At 50.4% G+C, this 23,758-nt stretch overlaps 1 protein-coding gene across 1 annotated transcript in view; it reads right to left on the bottom strand.

Annotated features, from left to right (window-relative positions):
- Positions 1–8,684: 8,684 nt before the first annotated feature.
- Positions 8,685–23,758, bottom strand: part of SGTA (small glutamine rich tetratricopeptide repeat co-chaperone alpha) — a 40,328-nt gene continuing 25,254 nt past the window's right edge. Inside the window, exons 8-12 of the mRNA XM_078877112.1 lie at positions 17,616–17,681; positions 17,323–17,360; positions 15,924–16,013; positions 14,858–15,010; positions 8,685–13,918 (exon numbers count right to left, since the gene is read on the bottom strand). Of these exons, the coding sequence (XP_078733238.1) occupies positions 13,912–13,918; positions 14,858–15,010; positions 15,924–16,013; positions 17,323–17,360; positions 17,616–17,681 (354 nt within the window). The 3' untranslated portion in view covers positions 8,685–13,911. The remainder of the gene's footprint in view (positions 13,919–14,857; positions 15,011–15,923; positions 16,014–17,322; positions 17,361–17,615; positions 17,682–23,758) is intronic.

The raw sequence follows: 23,758 nt of genomic DNA, 5'->3' as shown, positions 1-23,758 counted from the left end.
ACTCCAAAGGGAGGAACCCCATCTTCAGTCCATCCACACCCATCCCCCATCATTTCACCATGCACCACAGGATAACGAGACGCCGCCTGGTCAGTGGCCGGACTCAGCCACACAATGGAGGAAGCTGGCAAGGCGGGTGGTAGCGGCCACGTCAGGAACCTCGGTCCTGGTCGGTGAAATCGCGGGAGTGTCGGCACGTATCTTGGTCGATACGGGGGCATCAGCCACGATCATCTCGAGCACCATGCATGAGATGCTGCCGGATAAAATCCGACCTTTAGTCCCCGTCAAGACAACGTTCATTGCAGCAAATGGAGGCAGCATGGGCTTCCTGGGCCAGGTTGAAGCCCCGATACAGATTGGGCAGCTTTCGGTAGCAGGACCCATCCTTGTCTCCGCAACGTTGCCCGTACCCTGCCTGTTGGGGACGGACTTTCTGAGGCGGATGCCAATGAAAATCGATCTGGCCAATGGGCGGGTGGAAGTCCAGGGAACGCATCTCCATTTCCTAAAGGCGGAGGGGGCCAGCCGGGGTGTACCCTACGTGCAGGCTCTGGTCAGTAAGTCTGTCTCCATTCCCCCGGCAGCCCAGATGCTGGTTCCGCTGCAATATCGGTCCCCCCTCGTGACAGCCCGACCAGACTCACCCATCCTGGTGTCTCCGGCGTCAGCGGCCATGGATCGTCATGCGCTGGTGGGGGCCGAAACTATTGTACAGAGGAACCAGCATCTGTTCATTCAGGTGCTGAACACCTCCGATAGAACAGCGACGGTGCAGGAGGGAACAGTTCTGGCCCACGTTAGTCCCTTGTCACTAGGAGCCCCAGGGACAGAGCCCGAGCTTGTAGGCAGCATCGGCCAGTCCGAGGACAGAGGGGCCAAATCGTGGATGGACCAGCTGGCGGGGCCTGAGCCGGGATTGCCGCCCGACCAGAAACAGCAGCTGCACTCGTTATTGCAGGAGTTCTCGGACGTGTTCAGCCGGGGACCGTTCGACCTAGGGCGCACAAATCTGTCACAGCACCACATCAACACGGGAGATGCCGCACCCCTGCGCCAAAACACATATAGAATGAGCCCAATGGAAAAAGGGCACATTCAACAAGCGGTGCAGGAGATGCTGCGGGCCGACATAATTTCTCCATCCTCGAGTCCCTGGGGGGCACCGGTGGTCCTAGTCAAGAAGTCAGATGGGTCACTGAGATTCTGTGTGGACTTCCGACGCCTCAATGCCGTCACGCTGGCCGACGCATATCCCCTACCACGTATCGACGACTCATTGGATGCACTGGCGGGAGCAAAATTTTTCAGTACGCTGGATTTGTTGTCCGGGTTCTGGCAGGTCCCACTAGACGCGGACTCCCGGCCTAAAACAGCATTCCGGACACCACAGGGCCTGTTCGAGTTCAACTGCCTGCCTATGGGCCTCCAGACGGCGCCGGCAACGTTCCAACGCATAATGGAGTTGGCCTTGGCAGGCCTCCAATGGGAAACGTGCCTCATCTACCTGGACGACGTCATTGTTTTCAGCCGATCATTCGAGGAACACATTGACCGATTGCGTCAGGTGTTCCTGCGGTTCCGGAACGCGAACTTGAAGCTCAAGCCGTCGAAGTGCCACCTTATGCAGTCGTCGGTACGCTACTTGGGCCACGTCGTCAGTGAGTCGGGAGTGGCTACAGACCCGGAAAAGACGGCCTGCGTGAGGGCCTGGGCTGTTCCCACAACGGTTCCGGAGGTACGCCGGTTTGTGGGTTTCGTTTCTTACTACCGCCGGTTTGTGCCCAACTTCGCAACCATTGCCAAGCCCTTGCACGTGTTGACGGCGAAGAACCAGAGGTTTTATTGGGGCCCTCTGGAGGAAGAGGCATTCCAGCAGCTGCGCTCACGTCTGACAGATGCACCACCATTGGCCTTTCCGGATTTTGGCCTCCCCTTTATCCTGGACACGGACGCCAGCGATGTGGGCATCGGCAGTGTTTTGTCGCAAGTCCAGCAGGGTCGGGAGGTGGTTATCGCCTATGGTAGTCGCGTGCTTTCATCAGCGGAGCAGCGCTACTGCGTCACACGTAGGGAACTCCTGGCAGTCGTTCACTTTGTGCAGCAATTCCGACCCTACCTGTATGGTCGCAAATTTACGGTCCGCACTGACCACGCGGCCTTGCAGTATTCGCTCCGCATCGACCAGCCTTCGGGCCAGCTGGCCAGATGGATAGAACGCCTGCAGGAGTACAGGTACCAAGTAGTGCATCGCAAAGGGACCAGACATGCCAACGCAGACGCATTGTCCCGACTGGTGCCCCAGGGCCCTTGTGCATGCACCACAGGCGGGGCACGCTGCAAGGAGGCGAGGCCGGAGGGGACGGTCATCGCTCCTGTACGCACGGCGGAGGGCGCACAGGGTGAGGTCCAGCTGACCGACCACGACCTGGGGCTGACCTTGGACGATTGGAGACGGCTACAGCTGGAGGAAGCCCCACTGCGAACACTACGCGCCTCAGCAGAGGCAGGGGGGGAGGAGTACATCGTATGGGAGGATCTCCTCATGCGATGGGACCCGACAGGGCGCCGGCGATGCCTGGTAGTTCCGGAGTCGCTGCGTCAACAATTGGTTATGGACGTACACGGCCGCCAGCTGCTGCACCTGGCAGGGCGGAAGACACTGCACACATTACAGGGTCGGTACTTTTGGCCAGGTATGACCGCTGACGTGCATCGATGGGTCGCTACCTGCGTCGAATGTGCGCGGCGAAAGCCGCCACCCCGGGTAAGCCGGGCGCCCCTACAGCCCATCACGGTGACCAGGGTCAACGAATTGGTTGCGTTGGACATCTTGGGACCGCTGCCGGTCACGCCACGGGGAAATAAATACCTGTTGGTCGGAGTCGAGTACTGCACGAGGTGGCCGATGGCGTGGGCCCTCCCGGACCAAACGGCACAGACCATCGCCGATGCCTTCGTGGGAGGCTATGTCCTTGATAAGGGGGCACCGGAGCGGTTGCTCACGGATCAGGGCAGGAATTTCTCCTCACAGCTATTGAAGGACGTCTGCTCTATCCTGGGCACTAAAAAGGTCCGAACATCTCCATATCATCCCCAGACCGATGGGATGGTAGAGCGGCTTAACCGCACCATAGCGGCCATGCTGTCCCAAGTGGTGGACGAAAACCATTCCGACTGGGACCTCCACATTCCATCGGTCTTAGCGGCGTACAGGGTGGCCCCACACGCGGCGACGGGGTTCTCGCCGTTTTTCCTGATGTACGGACGGGATCCCGTTCCGCCTATTGAGGTGCAGCTGACGGACATTCCGGCAAGAGCCGACGCATGGCCGAAGGCACTAAAGACCTCCCTCATTTATTTGAGAGAGGCCCGCCAAGCAGCCGAGGCCGCATCGGCCGCGAGCCAAGAGAGTAATGTACGGATACGGGAGAGGACAGTGACAGCCAAGCCCTTTAAAGTTGGGGACCAGGCATGGCTACACTGTCCTCAGGTGCCGGTTGGCCTCTCACCAAAGCTGCACCGACCCTGGAAAGGGCCGGTCGAGGTCATCAAAGCACTCCGACCGCAGTGCGTCCAGGTCCAACTGGGTAAGCGACGATGGTTTGTACACCCCACCCGCCTTAAGCCATACATCTCTCCACCGTCATCTTCACCAACATCACCACCAACATCACTGCCAACATCATCATCATCCCTACCCAGGCCAAGGTCGCCGACCACCACGCGCCGACCGGCAGGGGGTTCGGTGCCCTGTGTTCCCTTGTCACCTACAGCACCCCATGTGAGGCCTGACGGAGCGGCGGCACGAGCGGGGGCCGGAGAGACAGCGGCGCCAGGCAAGGCGACACCGGCACCACCGAACCAGGGACCGCGACGAGAGGGCCTTCGAAGGAGGGGGCCGCCACGGTCATCTGCTGCCTGTGGATGTCCGGGCTGTTACGGGATGCTGGCTGGAGACCTGGGCAGGCCGCGCAATTGATTTGTTGTGTTATATTGCATTGTAGGGTTGTGGGGGGGGGTAAGGGCTGTCGTCACTGTCAGTGGTGGGAGGCATGGGGAGACTTAAATGGTCCATGGGGGAGGCAGAACCGAGGACGGTTATTTTTTCTCCGGGGGGGGGGGGTGATGTAGGGGTGTCAGGGGAAGGATTCCCACCAATAGATGGGTTAGGGGGAGGGGTGATCGAGGTGATATAAGGGGAGAACGGGCGGGAAAGGGGGGCCTTTGGCGGGAACGGGATTGGGACGGCTGGCGACAGGTGTGAATGGAAGGAAAGGAATAAAGGACGAGACCCCTGCAATCTCGTGTCGGCTCCTCTCTACATATATATATTTTAACGAGATTAACATTTTCGTACAGATGATTATGGCCAATGTTAGTTGTTTGGCATCGTTTTTATATAGCAATCAACTCGTGCAGTCAATTCTGCTCTCCATACCTTTTGTGTTCACCGACATTCCCAACCAGCCATGGCGACTGCGAGATGCCTGTCGAGACCAAACAGCCTGCGGGCTCGTGGCAGCTATTGTCGTCTGCAGCTGCAGCAGCAGCATCAGGCAGGGCCCACAGAGCCGTGAGGTTGCCAAGCTGCAGAGCTGTCGGCGTGCAGACGGTGCAGCTGCACTGGGGATGGATGGGGGGGGGACAACCAGGCTATGGCACTTGCCAATCATCCAAGATGTTGACACTAAAGTTACATGTTCACCTTGTGCAGTGTTCCCGATTTTGAACAAAAGTTATTGTAACTGCAATCTGTAAGATTGTCTGTGTCCCGGGTGCTGCACCACAAAAGCCCGATGTGGTCGCCACTGCTGTACACCGATAACGTTTGAATGTTTTTATTTTAAATTATTATTTTTTACAATGGAAGAAAAACTACAGGGGTGATAATGGCCACTTTGTCGACTGTTGTACCATGGTGACCAATCACGTGCAGCTCACACAACCACATTCTTACAAATAAACTCACAGGGCTGTCACGTATAATAATAATAAAGTATTGGGTGGAGAAGGGGCAATGCCAGAATTGTTTGATGTTTTCGGTTACGAGGCAGAGACTGAAAATGTTGAGGAGTGTGTGGTTTTCATTTGTTTTGACAGCAGGCAAAAAATAAAAATCCAGATGGCTGCAAACGAGTGACCGGGATCCTGTTTTGTGTGTCGTGTCCTGTGTGTCGTGTCCTGTGTGTCGTGTCCTGTGTGTCGTGTGTGTCGTGTCCTGTGTGTCGTGTGTGTCGTGTCCTGTGTGTCGTGTGTGTCATGTCCTGTGTGTCCTGTGTGTCGTGTGTGTCATGTCCTGTGTGTCGTGTCCTGTGTGTCGTGTCCTGTGTGTCGTGTCCTGTGTGTCCTGTGTGTCGTGTCCTGTGTGTCCTGTGTGTCGTGTCCTGTGTATCGTGTGTGTCGTGTCCTGTGTGTCGTGTCCTGTGTGTCCTGTGTGTCATGTCCTGTGTGTCGTGTGTGTCATGTCCTGTGTGTCGTGTCCTGTGTGTCGTGTCCTGTGTGTCCTGTGTCGTGTGTGTCGTGTCGTGTGTATCGTGTCCTGTGTGTCGTGTGTGTCGTGTCCTGTGTCGTGTGTGTCGTGTGTGTCGTGTCGTGTGTGTCGTGTCCTGTGTGTCGTGTCCTGTGTCGTGTGTGTCGTGTCCTGTGTGTCGTGTGTGTCGTGTCCTGTGTGTCCTGTGTGTCGTGTCCTGTGTGTCGTGTGTGTTGTGTGTGTCGTGTCCTGTGTGTCGTGTGTGTCGTGTCCTGTGTGTCGTGTCCTGTGTGTCCTGTGTCGTGTGTGTCGTGTCGTGTGTGTCGTTTTGACAGCAGGCAAAAAATAAAAATCCAGATGGCTGCAAACGAGTGACCGGGATCCTGTTTTGTGTGTCGTGTCCTGTGTGTCGTGTCCTGTGTGTCGTGTCCTGTGTGTCGTGTGTGTCGTGTCCTGTGTGTCCTGTGTGTCGTGTCCTGTGTGTCGTGTGTGTCGTGTCCTGTGTCCTGTGTCGTGTGTGTCGTGTCCTGTGTGTCGTGTCCTGTGTGTCGTGTCCTGTGTGTCCTGTGTGTCGTGTCCTGTGTGTCCTGTGTGTCGTGTCCTGTGTGTCGTGTCCTGTGTGTCGTGTGTGTCGTGTCCTGTGTGTCCTGTGTGTCGTGTCCTGTGTCGTGTGTGTCGTGTCCTGTGTGTCGTGTCCTGTGTGTCGTGTCCTGTGTGTCGTGTGTGTCGTGTCCTGTGTGTCCTGTGTGTCGTGTCCTGTGTGTCGTGTGTCGTGTCCTGTGTGTCGTGTCCTGTGTGTCGTGTCCTGTGTGTCCTGTGTCGTGTGTGTCGTGTGTGTCGTGTCCTGTGTGTCGTGTGTGTCGTGTCCTGTGTGTCCTGTGTCGTGTGTGTCGTGTCGTGTGTGTCGTGTCCTGTGTGTCGTGTGTCGTGTCCTGTGTGTCGTGTGTGTCGTGTCCTGTGTGTCGTGTCCTGTGTGTCGTGTGTGTCGTGTCCTGTGTGTCGTGTCCTGTGTCCTGTGTGTCCTGTGTGTCGTGTCGTGTGTGTCGTGTCCTGTGTGTCCTGTGTGTCGTGTCGTGTGTGTCGTGTCCTGTGTGTCGTGTGTGTCATGTCCTGTGTGTCCTGTGTGTCGTGTCCTGTGTGTCCTGTGTGTCGTGTCCTGTGTGTCGTGTGTGTCGTGTCCTGTGTGTCGTGTGTGTCGTGTCCTGTGTGTCGTGTGTGTCCTGTGTGTCGTGTCCTGTGTGTCGTGTCCTGTGTCGTGTGTGTCGTGTCCTGTGTGTCGTGTGTGTCGTGTCCTGTGTGTCCTGTGTCGTGTGTGTCGTGTCCTGTGTGTCGTGTCCTGTGTGTCGTGTGTTTCGTGTCCTGTGTGTCCTGTGTCGTGTGTGTCCTGTGTGTCGTGTGTGTCGTGTCCTGTGTGTCGTGTCCTGTGTGTCGTGTGTGTCGTGTCCTGTGTGTCCTGTGTGTCGTGTCGTGTGTGTCGTGTCCTGTGTGTCGTGTGTGTCGTGTCCTGTGTGTCCTGTGTGTCGTGTCCTGTGTGTCCTGTGTGTCGTGTCCTGTGTGTCCTGTGTGTCATGTCCTGTGTGTCGTGTGTGTCGTGTCCTGTGTGTCGTGTGTGTCGTGTCCTGTGTGTCGTGTGTGTCGTGTCCTGTGTCCTGTGTGTCGTGTCCTGTGTGTCCTGTGTCATGTCCTGTGTGTCCTGTGTGTCGTGTCCTGTGTGTCGTGTCCTGTGTGTCCTGTGTGTCGTGTCCTGTTTGTCGTGTGTGTCGTGTCCTGTGTGTCGTGTGTGTCGTGTCCTGTGTGTCGTGTGTGTCCTGTGTGTCGTGTCCTATGTGTCGTGTCCTGTGTGTCGTGTCCTGTGTGTCCTGTGTGTCGTGTCCTGTGTGTCCTGTGTCGTGTGTGTCGTGTGTCGTGTCCTGTGTGTCGTGTCCTGTGTCGTGTCCTGTGTGTCGTGTGTCGTGTCCTGTGTCCTGTGTCGTGTGTGTCCTGTGTGTCGTGTGTCGTGTCCTGTGTGTCGTGTGTGTCGTGTCCTGTGTGTCGTGTCCTGTGTGTCCTGTGTCGTGTGTGTCCTGTGTGTCCTGTGTGTCGTGTCCTGTGTGTCCTGTGTCGTGTGTCCTGTGTGTCATGTGTGTCGTGTGTGTCGTGTCCTGTGTGTCGTGTCCTGTGTCGTGTCATGTCCTGTGTCCTGTGTGTCATGTCCTGTGTGTCGTGTGTCGTGTCCTGTGTGTCGTGTCCTCTGTGTCCTGTGTGTCGTGTCCTGTGTGTCCTGTGTCGTGTGTGTCCTGTGTGTCGTGTGTGTCGTGTGTGTCCTGTGTGTCGTGTGTGTCGTGTCCTGTGTGTCATGTCCTGTGTGTCGTGTCCTGTGTGTCCTGTGTGTCGTGTCCTGTGTGTCGTGTCCTGTGTGTCGTGTCCTGTGTGTCCTGTGTGTCGTGTGTGTCCTGTGTGTCGTGTGTGTCATGTCCTGTGTGTCGTGTGTGTCCTGTGTGTCGTGTCCTGTGTGTCCTGTGTGTCATGTCCTGTGTCCTGTGTGTCCTGTGTGTCGTGTGTGTCGTGTCGTGTGTGTCGTGTCCTGTGTGTCGTGTGTGTCGTGTCCTGTGTCGTGTCCTGTGTGTCCTGTGTGGCGTGTCCTGTGTGTCGTGTCCTGTGTGTCCTGTGTGTCGTGTGTGTCCTGTGTGTCGTGTGTGTTGTGTCGTGTGTCGTGTCCTGTGTGTCGTGTCCTGTGTGTCGTGTGTGTCGTGTCCTGTGTGTCGTGTCCTGTGTCGTGTCCTGTGTGTCGTGTCCTGTGTGTCCTGTGTGGCGTGTCCTGTGTCCTGTGTGTGTCATGTCCTGTGTGTCGTGTCCTGTGTCGTGTCCTGTGTGTCCTGTGTGACGTGTCCTGTGTGTGTCATGTCCTGTGTGTTACATGAGCCTGGGGTGTGCGGCCAACAGCAGCGTGCTCACAACTCTCACGGGGACCACGTCGTGTCCAATCCAAAGCCACGCACGGTCAGGTTGCAGCAAATACATCGTGACTCCAACAAACCGAACGGCATGGAGGAACGCCACGATTTCAGGAGTGCCAGTCGACGGCTGTGTTTTGAGGCACCGACCCAAGCGAATAACGCGTTCGTTTGTTTCGGCAACTCCTCCCAGACGAACACCTTAATGGTGGGGAAAGTGCCGTGCCTAAATTCACATTTACGATCGTCGCTCACGGAAGAAATTGAGGTTATTTTGTTAAATATTCAAAGCGCCTTTATTCATGCCAGCACATCCACATTAAGATCATCACCGCGGCACTTCGCAGCCTCAACCGCATCGCGAGCAGTGGGGGACGCAGCCGTCTGCGGTTTGCGTCGTCTCCTGTACAGTTACAAAACATGTCTCTGTACATCACGACTCCTCTCCAGGTGCGGGACGAGGCTCTGCTCGCCTCACACAAGACGCCCACCGAGAGAGCAAGACGCTGGCTCGCACGTTACGACCGACAGCCAGACTCGCCCCGTACGCACAAGCGAAGTGATTTTCACGTTGGATGAATGCGACTGAATACGACCGACGCAGGGGTGATGGTGTTCACGCCGATGGCTCGCCACGTAGCGGCTCGCGATGGACGTTGTCGTGATGTCCAGCCCTGAAATCACTCGGCGGCTCGTGATCGCTGCACACAAACACCGCGCACGCAGCTCAACGTTGCAGACGCGCAGTGTGGGGGTCTCCCTCGGAGCCTCGCCACGAGAGCCGAGGAGCAGCGCTGTTTGCGAGTGTCCATTTGGACTTGGTGTGGCGGCGGGGAAAACATTGGCAGCGTGTTTGTCTCTCAAATCCCAGCTGTTTGGTGACCACGCAAACAGCATCAGGACAGGGCATTGGGACACCAATTGGCAGTAACGGTGATGAGGTGCGTGGCGAGACTCGAACCAGTGTGGCTGGGATAAGTGCAGCGTAGCACGAACCGGTCACCACAACATAGGTCCATACACGACCGTAGACCCCCTGGCAATCACAATGGCAGATACACACAGATAAAAAGCTCCCCCCATTTAGTCTCGTAGGATGTGGCGTTAGCGAGCACCTCCATGTGCTTACCCAGCACGAGAGGCTGGTTGGAACCAAGCCTTCGCCGAATTGCTTGGACTTCCCAGAGCGAGTAAACGACTCCGCATAGGATGTGGCGGCGACCTTGGGGAGGATGTGGTGACCTTGGGGAGGAGGCTCAGACCACTCGGATGCCACTTTCCGAAGGTACAAAGTGTGCGTGTCCACTTGCTGGGATCGTAGCGCAGTGCGACAGCCGCTTCATCATCGCTCCAAACATACACCGTACACACAACGTAAAACAAACACACCGTACACACAATGTACACACAAGGTACATACGCGCATCGACACACAAACATGACGGACACACACACACAACGTACACCTTCCTTTCCTTCCATATTCGTCCATCAAAGATTGTTGATGACCATGACATGCTTCATTGGGATGAGTCTGGGGTACGGTGACAGCGTAGATGGCTGAAGAGGCCAACATGAGCCCGGGACACTCCGTGGCACACTGGACATGATATGTTGGTAGCAGCCTGCTGCTGGGGGACGGGTCTCTTGATACGGGTCTTGTGCTGTTATCTCCTCACCATGGCATTTTTGGTTCTGCTGGTTTCAGAGGTGGTAGCACCATGCCAGATGAGATTTCGCCAGGTCAGACGAATTTTAGCAAGGATTTCCCATGACTTGATCCATGTTAAAGCTCTTGAGGGAGGCCTTCAGTGTCTTTGAAGTGTTTCTTTCGGCCCACCGTGTGTGCTCGCTTCAATTTCTTCAGCTCTCCAAAGAATATCTGCCTTGGGAGACGAGTGGCAGGCATCCTGGTCACACGGACGGTCCATCCGGGCTGCGTTTTCATCAGGTGCGTGGGAATGCTCGGCATGTCAGCACCTCTGAGGACTTCAGGGTCTGGGATTCTGTCCTGCCGCTGATCCTCAGCAGCTTCCTCACACAGTTGAGGTGAAAGTGATCGAGTTTCCTGGAATGGTGGCGTCAGGTTTCGCACCTATAAGAGTTGGCAGTATGACTGCCTGGTAAACCTTCAGTTCAGTGGCCAACTTGATGCCTTTCCTTTCCCACACTGAATCTCGCAGACAGCCTGATGTTGATCATCAATGTGAACAGCATGTGACAGAGCGCTACCAATGTAGGTGAACTTGTCGACAGCTGACAAGTTTCTGATCTTTCACAGATGGTTGGGTCCACAAGGATTACTGGGGGCAGGTTGGTCTACAACTTCAGTCTTCTTTGTACCGAGTGTGAGGCCGAAGTTGTCACATGCAGCTGAGAACTGGTCCATGAGGGTCTGCAGGTCGGCATGCGAGCCAGCAGCCAGCGCGCAGTCATCTGCAAACAAAAGGTCGCGAAGTCACCTCCTCCACCTTTGTCTTGGCTTGCATCCTCCGCAAGTTGAACAGCGTCGCTGTCAAAGTGGTAGATGAAGCGGATCCCAGTGTGTTCATTTGGGAAGGCATCTAGCAGCATGGCGGTGAACATCATGCTGAAGAGGGCTGGTGCTAGAACACAGCCTTGCTTCACTACATTTGTGACTAAAAACTGTTCAGAGGACCCTTGGTGATCTTGCACACATTTAGCCTTTATGCCATCACGCAACTGTCGCATCATGGTGATACATTTGTCTGGGCATATAAACTTTACAATAATCTTCCAGAGGCACTCGCAGCTGATGGTGTCGAAATCCTTTCTCAAGTCGACAAAGGTGAGGTATAGATCGGAGTTTTGCTCTTGGCATTTTTCTTGGAGTTGGTGGGCTGCAAACACTATGTCACTGGTTCGATGGCTTTTTATTAAGCCACACTGGCTCTCAGGCAGCCGGCCTTGGTCTTGGTGTTCTGTTAAGACGATTCAGGATTCTTGCAAAGATTTTTCCTGCAATGGACAGCAAGGATAGACCTCTGTGATTGTCACAGGCTTGGCGATTGCCCTTCCTCTTGTACAGGTGGATAATCCACGCATCCTTTAACTCCTAAGGGACAGCTCCTTGTCTCCATAATGACTGGAAGAGGCCGGTAAGCTTCTCAACCAAACGAGGCCCTACCACCTTGTAGACTTCCGCTGATATGGCGTCAGCTCCCGGAGCTTTTCCCGATAACAGGAGACTGATGGCTTTTTTAGTTTCCTCTACAGTGGGTGGATATGCAAGTGACAGGTTAATTTCAACTTGAGGCAGCCTTTTGATCGCGTCTTTATTTATGGATGAAGGCTGATTGAGGACTGAATTGAAGTGTTCGGCCCATCTGCCAAGGAATTTGTCTTTTCTCTGTGAGCAGTGTGGCTCCGTCTGCACACAGGAGAGGTGAGATTCCTGAGGGTTGTGGACCATAAACTGACTTGAGTGCATCGTAGAAACCCGTTGTGTTGTTGCTGCCGGCATATGATTGTATCTCCTCTACTTTCTGACTGAGCCAAGCATTCTGCATAGGTCTAAGCTAGAGCTGGACAGTTCTGTGGATGTTGAGAAATGCAGTTTTCTTGGACTCTGAGCTGCTATCATTCAGGTAGGATTTGTTCAGGCAATGTTTCACATCAAGGAGTGCCTGAATCTCTGTATAGTCGAATAAGTCTTGGTGTTTGCGTGTGGTAGCACCGACTGTTTGAAGCGCTGCCGAGTGCCTCAGCCTCTTCAGTCAGGCCTTAGGGACTCCAAGCGGTGGTCTCGGGATTCAGCAAAGCACTGCTGGATGCTCTCCTGTTTCAGCTGGGAGATGTTGAGTCACTTAACATTTTGTTTTGCCTTGTGGACTTCTAGGTTTGATCAGGATGTTGAGCTTGGAGATAACGAGTCTGTGGTCTGTCCAGCATTCTGCACCGCACATGGCTTTTGACACTTGGACGTCACGCCTGTCTCTCCTCCTGACGACATAGTCAATCGAGTGCCAATGTTTTGACCGTTGTTGCATCCCAGTAGCAAAAGGCCATTGCTGTTGCATTTGCCAACGCCATGTGCACCCTAATGATCCCATTCCATGACTGATGGTCAGTTCCAACTCTGGCAATGAAGTCGCCGAGAATTAGTTTCTCTTTGCTGGGTACAGCAGCAATTGCAGTCTCCAGGCCAGTGCAAAACTAGTTTTTTTACCTCATCCGGGTTAGTCATGGTTGGCGCATAGGCACTGATGATGGTGACCTGCCTTTTTCCTGGTAGATGGAGCTTCAGGGTCATCAAACGGTCGTTGATACCGCTGGGTAAGCTTGACAGTTGGTTGACAGTTGGTTGACCAGGTTAGATTTTGCTGCAAAACCAACACCAGCGATGCATCTCTCCCCTTCTCCACACCGACTCCAAAAGAAGGTGAAACTGGCTCCAACTTCTGCAGTCTGTCCCCTGCCAGCTTGCCGGGTCTCACTCAGGGCGGCAACGTGAATGTTGTATCTGGCAAATTCTCTGCCTACAAGAGCTGTGCGTCTCTCAGGTCTGTTTGGTCCAGCCGGGTCCATAAGTGTGCGCACATCCCGAGCACCAATATTAAGTGGTGTCACTTTGAGGGAGAGTTGCGCAGCTTCGACCTCACTCTCTCGTCCAAACTCATCTGTATCCAGTGGCAAGACTATGTCGAGATGGCTGGAGATGATGCTGGATGCAGTGGATGGTCTGAGGAGACCTTCTGATGGTATTTCCCCCACCAAGGGTTCCACAGACCCAACTCAGATACTGAGTTTGCCCGATTAGTTCACCGCCGCCCGGGGTTCGGCGTTGGCAGCTGCCGGCAGGACCGACTCACCAGGCGCAAGATAGAAATCACGTGGTGTGCACCTACGGTAGCAGCTAGGGTATTCCCAGCAAAGACTGACTGAACACCCAGCTGGCCAGACACACATGACGCACACACACGACGTACACACACACAAGCAAAGTAGATACACACAACGTACACACACACAAGCAAAGTAGATACACACAACGTACACACACACACACAACGTACACACACACACACAACGTACACACACACACAACGTACACACACACAACGTACAAACACACACACAACGTACGCACACTCACTCGAGCACGCAACACACAAGCTCGCCATGGAGGTCAGATGTTCACCTGCAAGTGTCCACCTGGCCCTGGCACATCAAAGGTCGTCAAAGAGTTATTTTGTTTTGTTTGCGCGTGATTCACCAGCCATATCACTCGCCGTCACACAGCAACCCCAGCCCCAGGATGCAGGCGCATCAAGAAGTCGCGGGGTCACGCCAGGAGGTCAACAGGTCACCGAGACTGAAGAAAAGCAATCATTTTACGTGCCATTTCGTTTATTTTTATTGGCCAATTTGTCTGGATGGGACTATCCAGGGAGAGTCGATGATTGGGCTGGTGCGTGGCGAGGGAGGGGGGCTTGTAGTCATGGAGGGGGGGTAGGGTAGTGGGTAGAGGGAGGTCACGGACGTTCAAGAGCTGTGGAAGAAAAGAGAAACAAAGTTGACATGCTGCCACCAACAGCTTCGAGCCACAGAATCCCAACGGAGGCGAGGGATTAAAATCCTTCGTTTCAATCCAGTGGGTACCAGTCCACATTGGTCCATACCGCTCATACCAACAAATCCCGGGCATCATCATCATCTCACTGGCACCCAGGTCTGTAACGCAGTGAAGCGTGGAGTGCGCCGTGCCCTGGCTTGCTTTACAGTTGCTCTGTTTTCCAGTATTTCCAGTTATAAGTGAGCGAGTCTTAAGAGGAAGCAGAAGCCATAAGCACACAACACACATTGGCAGCCCTACATTGGCTTCCTGTAAGGTTTAGGGTAGATTTTTGAAGTATGCTCATTACTTACTGAGCATTGCGTGGTTGGGACCTTTCAATTTTAAATATTTGAATTCTATAGATCCCTGGATAGCTCCAGTGATCACGGGACGGAGAATTCCTCACCAAGATCCCCTCAAAAAATTAAGCACAGGTGGCCGAGTGTTCGGCTCTCGGACCCCCGAATTATGGAATCGGCTGTTGCACTTTGTAGAACCCGACTGCACAAACTTCTATAACCCATCGATCACATTGTCATGCGCTTAACCTGCATTGTAATGCATTTAAATTGATCTGTGTATTGAATATGTTCATCATTTATATTGCTTTATAATTATCGACTGTTCATGTTGCTTTATTCATTCCAGCACAAGCGCGTTAATTGTGAAGCGCCTTGTGACAATTTATCTTGAAGGGCGCGATGCCATATAAAGATGTGTTGATTCGTTTATATTTTGGTTTTTAGTTGTGGTCTTACCTAGCATTCATTCACTCTTATCGGCATCTATTAAAACAGCACGCGCACCTTCAAAGCATGCGTCTACGTCAACAGATCTCTGCGAGGTCACCCCGAGTGACCTCTGCCCTCTTACCTGGGCGGCTGTGGTGGGGGCGGGGGCGGGGGCTGGTAGGGAGGTGGGAGGTCGTCGTGGCTCGCGCTGGCCGGCCGGCTACGGATCTGGCTCCTCAGCTGCTCGATGAGCTCCGGGTTCTCCTGCTGCATCGTCTGCGCGAACTGCTGCCCTCTGTCACGCGGTCACGTTCATGCCGACTTTAGAATCCCAAGTTCTGGGCCGAAGATGATCCAGCACTTTATTTTACTAGGTTAAGGCCCACTGAACTACGCAGCTCTATTTCAGAAGCGACCTGGCCACAATGGTAGCTCAACGAAGTGGCTTATCACGTGGACATTTATAGCAACCAAATACTCTAAACGTACATTCATTCTAAATGTGGAGGGAAAAACTGGAGGACCCGGAGAAAACTACGTGACCATGGGAAAATAGACATGCAAACTCGAAATATACAGGCGTCACCGTTCGAATCGAACCCACGACCTCCTGTATACCAGGTGAGGTAGTTAACATCTCGCCACCATGGCGTCCCAGTCACTAGCACGCCGACGGTCAGCCACCTCTCCTTATTACTCTTCTATCGCTACTACCATGGTTACGGTTTCTGTGAGCTTTACTCATCAATTTCTCCACCCACGCCGATGACTTGGTCTACCACCAGACACTGTTCAACCACCACACTACAGGTCACAACAACACTAGCACCCACTCACTCACCCATCCACCTCAACTATCCACTCACCACAGTGCAGGTCACCTCACTTCTCTTTCTGCATCTCCCCTCCCACTGCTCAACTTTGGAATTCCCTGATATCATCTCAATTTGCAAACTCTTATAATAATCGTGGTCAATTCAACAAAGGTGTTACACTACTATCTATTACGACATTGAGGGTGCTGCTTGTTGCTGGCTGATTGGCGTTTAGGGGCCTGTGCTGAGCAAGTCTAAGTTGAGTCTGGAACTAGCGTTAGGCCGAGTCAGCCTAGAGAAAGTGATGACCGCATCACTTAAGCGCCCGTCCATTATTGAAGGCCGAGGCAGCCGAGGGGAGGCGTGCTTCAGCCGTGGAAGCTGCGCACGTACGCTTGGATTAGGCCGGCCATGTCGTTGATGCCACCGGTTCCCACACCCGGGACGCCTCCAGAGAAGCCTCCTGACATCATCCCCGACATCCTGAGCAACGACAACAACCACCACCACCACCACCGTCACGGTTCATCACTCGGTGGTGCAGACTCGAAGACAAAGGATGTAGGGACAGTCTCGTGAGTGAGAGGCTGATTGAAAACTCGATGATTTGGAGTTGCGGGACAAACCCCGGTGTTGCAAGGGGAGTTGTAAAAAGGCTCGAGACCACAGAAACATTCACAGGCTTCGTGGTGAGCTGCCTCGATCGAGCAGAGTGGAGCGATTGGTCACCAATTGAGCCCTGCAAGTTGGTATACTTATCATTATAAGTACACGTTGTTTACCCAGGAAAGCCTCACCGAGTCTCAAGACTATTTTGCAAGGTGGTTCTGCTAAGTTGTTGCAGCAGGGAATGACTTATTGCTACGCAGGTTCCCATTCCGTAATTTTCACCTGCATTTCCAAAATTGGCAATTATGGACCATGACACTGGTACACAATAGCCTACTCTTCTTCTCTGAATGATGTCACAGGATCTTTAACGTTCACTGTGAAAGCGGATGGTGCATTCCGTTTCATGGCTAATACAGCCGCAGCATTAAGGCCAGATTCGAACCGCAAACCTTTGCAGCAAGCGAGAGATAAAAACGGAATGAAATAAAGCAAAACGGACAAAAATTGAAAGAGAGAAATGGAAAGAAGGCAGAGCTATAGAGAGAGAGGGCTCCACGGAGCGACGCGTGGTCACCGACTGTGCGTGTACGTGCACTGCTCACCACGACCTCCCGGTGGCGCTGGAGGTGGCATAGTTCTGACTAAGTTCTAAACGTAAAGGAAAACCCAAAAAGTTTGAGACTTTGCTAACGTTTAACAAACGTTTGAACGATTAGCACCTCTACTGGACGTATACTTTACGACAAATTATTGTCCACCACGGGAAGCAAATGGTTTTGTATAATTTTTCTGGTTGTGCTGATCGGGACCCAGTGCTCTTTTCCTTAACATCTGGCAATTGCAGCAGCAGTTGTTTCAATGGGCGTGACTATTGATGAGACCCTGAAAGTCTAAACCAATCCACACTTTACATGTTCAAAGAAATGCCCTCAGAAAACATTGGTCCAGAAGGCCGTCGAGCCGATGGTTAAAAATTACCTTTTATGTTGTCGAGAGACTGACTTCCTGTTAATTTTATATTCAAAATGGACTATCCATCTATTAATTTTAAATGTGTTACCCATTACTCTCTGCCACAATAGGCTGTGTCCATCGCGTGTCCATCGCGTGTGTATCGCATGTCCATGCGTGTGTCCATGCACGTTTGCAAGCGTGCAAGCACACCCGCAGTGCCACTCACATCTGCTGCAATTGTGGATTCTGCATCATGTTGGCCGCCTGCACACACGCACGCACACACAGCAGCGATCACCACAATGAGAGACGTCGCCCGCCTTCCCACGCGCTAAACACGGCCCCCGAAACGCTGCCGGCACTCGCTGTGGCGCAAAGACGACGCCTCGACCGTTTGGTGGCGCTGCGGCGGTCAACGCTCGGGAACAAACTGGCGCGGGAATGCGTGGAGCTTGGGATGTCGCGCGAGCGACACGCCGCTTGTGTGAACCACGAGGTCGCCGTCACGGCGCCGCCTACCATGGCCATGAATCCCGGGTTGTTGAGGATCCCAGCGAGGTCGAAGCCTCCGGGCGGCGTGGCATTCTGTTGTGACAACGCGCACACAAAATACGCACTCAAAGACGAAGAGAGCCCCGACTGGGCACCCCCCCCGCCAGTGGCGACACCTACAGGGGTACGCGTGCACGCGGTGTATGTTTACGTGTTTCTCTGCACGCGTGTGTGTGTGTGAATGTATATAGGTGCATGTGAACGTGCAAAAGCGACACGACGTTTCAGTCACGATGGGCTGAGTCCAGGGCTGCGATGGCGAACGCCTGCAATCCAGCACCGCAGAGGCAGCGGGGTTGGCGGATCACATTCATGTTGTCAAACTCCCTTCCCACGTGCCATACCCTGGCTCGCCAGGAGAAGGCGGCACAGCAAATGTCGTCTCCACCCATTCCAATAGTAAGGGATCGAGCACCGCCCCTTGCACGCGTGGGTTCTCGCCGGGTGCTCTGGTTTTCTCCCAAACAAACAATCAGGAATTGGCTGAAACACCTTCATATATAGAGGACTGTGGAGCTTGGGGGGTGGGTGCGTGGTGAATGTGGCTCCAGCTTCCTGCCTGGCTGCTGCCCTGCTTACTCGCCTGCGGCTCCTCCGAGTCGTTCTCTCTCTCTCTCTTCGAGAGCAAGCGAATAATTACGCAGCGCGTTCCAAGTTGAGATTATTATTGCTTAGTGACAAACCCTAGGAGCTCAGAATGTCCTGATCCTCCTTTCTTTTGTGACGGTGAAAGCCCTGCAATTGCTGTGACTGAACGCCGCTTTCCTTGCGTACATTCACTGAGGCGTCAACTTTATGCCAAATATAGACAGGGAAAACGTATTTGCACAGACGCAGATTCACGAGAGTGAGTATACATATGTAATGACTGAACGTAAGAGACACTCACGCCAAGCCAATGTGCAGCCAAATTGTAATTCAAAAAGTAGGCGAAGGCCTCCTATTGGTGGAAAGAGGCTCCACGATGATTGGTCGGGAGGCGGGGTTTGAAGAGGTTGAAGGATTTCAAAGAGGAGAAAGTGGGACACAGAGTTGAGCCCGGAGATGACGGTTGGCAAGCGTTGGAGGAAAGGGACACGGATTGGCTGCGAACAAACAGACTGAGTGAGGGCAAGTTGGAGAGGGGGGGGGGCTCGAGAAGGCTAAGAGGGGAGGGCTCGAGGGGAAGGGACGAGCTCCAAGAGGAAGAACGAAGCCAGGGCCTGCCATTGTTACTGCATCTACACAAAGAGGCTCCCAGTACACAGTCGTCGGCGTCATTTCACATGTACAGTAGCGTAGTGTACAGTGTAGTGTGTAGTGTATAGTGTAGTGTATAGTGTAGTGTATAGTAGTGTAGTGTATAATAGTGTAGTGTATAGTAGTGTAGTGTATAGTAGTGTAGTGTATAGTGGTGTAGTGTATAGTAGTGTAGTGTATAGTGGTGTAGTGTATAGTGGTGTAGTGTATAGTAGTGTAATGTATAGTAGTGTAGTGTATAGTGTAGTGTATAGTGGTGTAGTGTATAGTAGTGTAGTGTATAGTAGTGTAGTGTATAGTAGTGTAGTGTATAGTGGTGTAGTGTATAGTAGTGTAGTGTATAGTAGTGTAGTGTATAGTAGTGTAGTGTATAATAGTGTAGTGTATAGTAGTGTAGTGTATAGTAGTGTAGTGTATAGTGGTGTAGTGTATAGTGTAGTGTATAGTGGTGTAGTGTATAGTGGTGTAGTGTATAGTAGTGTAGTGTATAGTAGTGTAGTGTATAGTGTAGTGTATAGTGTAGTGTATAGTAGTGTAGTGTATAGTGTATAGTGGTGTAGTGTATAGTAGTGTAGTGTATAGTGGTGTAGTGTATAGTAGTGTAGTGTGTAGTAATGTAGTGTGTAGTGTATAGTGGTGTAGTGTATAGTAGTGTAGTGTATAGTGGTGTAGTGTGTAGTAGTGTAGTGTGTAGTAGTGTAGTGTATAGTGGTGTAGTGTATAGTGTATAGTAGTGTAGTGTATAGTGGTGTAGTGTATAGTGTAGTGTATAGTAGTGTAGTGTATAGTAGTGTATTGTATAGTGGTGCAGTGTATAGTGGTGTAGTGTATAGTGTAGTGTATAGTAGTGTAGTGTATAGTAGTGTAGTGTATAGTGGTGTAGTGTATAGTGTAGTGTATAGTAGTGTAGTGTATAGTAGTGTAGTGTATAGTGGTGTAGTGTATAGTGGTGTAGTGTATAGTGTAGTGTATAGTAGTGTAGTGTATAGTAGTGTAGTGTATAGTGGTGTAGTGTATAGTGGTGTAGTGTATAGTGGTGTAGTGTATAGTGGTGTAGTGTATAGTAGTGTAGTGTATAGTAGTGTAGTGTATAGTGGTGTAGTGTATAGTGTAGTGTATAGTGGTGTAGTGTATAGTGGTGTAGTGTATAGTGGTGTAGTGTATAGTGTAGTGTATAGTGTAGTGTATAGTAGTGTAGTGTATAGTGGTGTAGTGTATAGTGTAGTGTATAGTGTAGTGTATAGTAGTGTAGTGTATAGTGGTGTAGTGTATAGTGTAGTGTATAGTGGTGTAGTGTATAGTGTAGTGTATAGTGGTGTAGTGTATAGTGTAGTGTATAGTGGTGTAGTGTATAGTAGTGTAGTGTATAGTGGTGTAGTGTATAGTGGTGTAGTGCATAGTGTAGTGTATAATAGTGTAGTGTATAGTAGTGTAGTGTATAGTAGTGTAGTGTATAGTGTAGTGTATAGTGGTGTAGTGTATAGTAGTGTAGTGTATAGTGTAGTGTATAGTGTAGTGTATAGTGGTGTAGTGTATAGTGGCGTAGTGTATAGTGTAGTGTATAGTAGTGTAGTGTATAGTGGTGTAGTGTATAGTGTAGTGTATAGTAGTGTAGTGTATAGTGGTGTAGTGTATAGTGTAGTGTATAGTAGTGTAGTGTATAGTGGTGTAGTGTATAGTGTAGTGTATAGTAGTGTAGTGTATAGTGGTGTAGTGTATAGTAGTGTAGTGTATAGTGGTGCAGTGTATAGTGGTGTAGTGTATAGTGTAGTGTATAATAGTGTAGTGTATAGTGGTGTAGTGTGTAGTGTAGTGTATAGTGGTGTAGTGTATAGTGGTGTAGTGTATAGTGTAGTGTATAGTAGTGTAGTGTATAGTGGTGTAGTGTATAGTGTAGTGTATAGTAGTGTAGTGTATAGTGGTGTAGTGTATAGTGTAGTGTATAGTGTAGTGTATAGTAGTGTAGTGTATAATAGTGTAGTGTATAGTAGTGTAGTGTATAGTAGTGTAGTGTATAGTGGTGTAGTGTATAGTGTAGTGTATAGTAGTGTAATGTATAATAGTGTAGTGTATAGTAGTGTAGTGTATAGTAGTGTAGTGTATAGTGGTGTAGTGTATAGTGTAGTGTAAAGTGTAGTGTATAGTAGTGTAGTGTATAATAGTGTAGTGTATAGTAGTGTAGTGTATAGTAGTGTAGTGTATAGTAGTGTAGTGTATAGTGGTGTAGTATATAGTGTAGTGTATAATAGTGTAGTGTATAGTAGTGTAGTGTATAGTAGTGTATAGTGGTGTAGTGTATAGTGTAGTGTATAGTAGTGTAGTGTATAGTGTAGTGTATAGTAGTGTAGTGTATAATAGTGTAGTGTATAGTAGTGGTGTATAGTAGTGTAGTGTATAGTAGTGTAGTGTATAGTGGTGTAGTATATAGTGTAGTGTATAGTAGTGTAGTGTATAGTAGTGTAGTGTATAGTGGTGTAGTGTATAGTGTAGTGTAGTGTATAGTGTAGTGTAGAGTAGTGTAGTTTATAGTAGTGTAGTGTATAGTAGTGTAGTGTATAGTAGTGTAGTGTATAGTGGTGTAGTATATAGTGTAGTGTATAGTAGTGTAGTGTATAGTAGTGTAGTGTATAGTGGTGTAGTGTATAGTGGTGTAGTGTATAGTGTAGTGTATAGTAGTGTAGTGTATAGTGGTGTAGTGTATAGTGTAGTGTATAGTAGTGTAGTGTATAGTAGTGTAGTGTATAGTAGTGTAGTGTATAGTAGTGTAGTGTATAGTGTAGTGTATAGTAGTGTAGTGTATAGTGTAGTGTATAGTAGTGTATAGTGTAGTGTATAGTGTAGTGTATAGTGTAGTGTATAGTGGTGTAGTGTATAATGTAGTGTATAGTGTAGTGTATCGTGGTGTAGTGTATAGTGTAGTGTATAGTGTAGTGTATAGTGTAGTGTATAGTGGTGTAGTGTATAGTGTAGTGTATAGTGTAGTGTATAGTAGTGTATAGTGTAGTGTATAGTGTAGTGTATAGTGTAGTGTATAGTGGTGTAGTGTATAGTGGTGTAGTGTATAGTGTAGTGTATAGTGTAGTGTATAGTAGTGTATAGTGTAGTGTATAGTGTAGTGTATAGTGTAGTGTATAGTGGTGTAGTGTATAGTGTAGTGTATAGTGTAGTGTATAGTAGTGTATAGTGTAGTGTATAGTAGTGTATAGTGTAGTGTATAGTGTAGTGTATAGTGTAGTGTATAGTGGTGTAGTGTATAGTGTAGTGTATAGTGGTGTAGTGTATAGTGTAGTGTATAGTGTAGTGTATAGTGTAGTGTATAGTGTAGTGTATAGTGGTGTAGTGTATAGTGGTGTAGTGTATAGTGGTGTAGTGTATAGTGGTGTAGTGTATAGTGTAGTGCATAGTGTAGTGTGTAGTGTATAGTGGTGTAGTGTATAGTGGTGTAGTGTATAGTGTAGTGTATAGTGTAGTGTATAGTGTAGTGTATAGTGGTGTAGTGTATAGTGTAGTGTATAGTGTAGTGTATAGTAGTGTAGTGTATAATAGTGTAGTGTATAGTAGTGTAGTGTATAGTGTAGTGTATAGTGGTGTAGTGTATAGTGTAGTGTATAGTGGTGTAGTGTATAGTGTAGTGTATAGTGTAGTGTATAGTGTAGTGTATAGTAGTGTAGTGTATAATAGTGTAGTGTAAAGTAGTGTAGTGTATAGTGTAGTGTATAGTGTAGTGTATAGTGTAGTGTATAGTGTAGTGTATAGTGTAGTGTATAGTGTAGTGTATAGTGTAGTGTATAGTGTAGTGTATAGTGGTGTAGAAGCCTCCTTAGAGCCCAATGTATTCGCTTACCGACAATCCCCCTGTTAACGACGGGTTGTTGTAGGTACAGTAAATATGAATTAATGCATTGATTAAGCACATTTCTTTTACCGTTATATGTTTATAATGTTGTTAGTATCTTTATGTATTAATGTCTATTGTTTAAATATAATAAAGTACGTTTTTTAGGTGAAAATTTGAAACTTTTGATGCTATTGGAACGAATTAAGCCTTTGACGTGTATGTCCTATACTCACGTAACGACCAAATCACTTAACAACCGTTTTTGTGGAACCAATTACCGTCGTTAAGAGGGGTTTCTGCTGTATACAAAAGCCAGTGTGCACACATGCAAACAAGAATATGTACACACAGTCATACACCATATACACACACGGAGAGAGAAGGCACACTTCCATCACTGAGGTGTCCACACAGGGCTATTTGTAATATTGGTGATAATTTATTTTCGCCATCGTTCTTACGGCGCAAGGCTGCGTTTCACAGACACAGGCTGCAGTAGACTCACAGTGGGGGGCGATGTTGCTATGTAGAATCTTGATTCCACAAATTGCGGGTAATGTTCCAAATTCGACAAATTTACAACGTTTTGCCGGTACATAATGGCGTACTCTTTACGAATGACATCACGGGATCCTTTGATCGCCCGCTATGAAGCAGACAATGCGTAGTAGTATCTTTTACGGTCATACACCCGCCGTAATAACCAGGTTCGGCTTGCCGGATTCGAACCGGGAAACTTTGCAACAAGTGGTCAACGCAAAACAGCTGGGCCGTGTCGCCGCCCCAAATGAGAACCTATTAAGTCCAGCAAGACGCAGGGCTGCTGCAGTAGTAGGGCCGGAACTACGTGCGGCCACCTTTGTTTCCCCAGTGCTAACATCGATCACACCACTCTACTGGCTCATTTTTTTATGCTGGGTAAACCTAGAGGAAGCCCACGATAAAATCAGACACTTGGCAGTGACGTTGCTCATTGTCAGGAATCCTGTGGACGAGTGTGAGTGCACGTATGTGTGTGCGTACACAAAGGCAT

This window comes from Lampetra fluviatilis, chromosome 46 (assembly GCF_964198595.1).
Source record: "Lampetra fluviatilis chromosome 46, kcLamFluv1.1, whole genome shotgun sequence".
In the NCBI taxonomy this organism is placed as follows: Eukaryota; Metazoa; Chordata; class Hyperoartia; order Petromyzontiformes; family Petromyzontidae; genus Lampetra; species Lampetra fluviatilis.
Note: the sequence above shows the minus strand (reverse complement) of the source record. Positions and strands in the feature narration are given on the sequence as shown.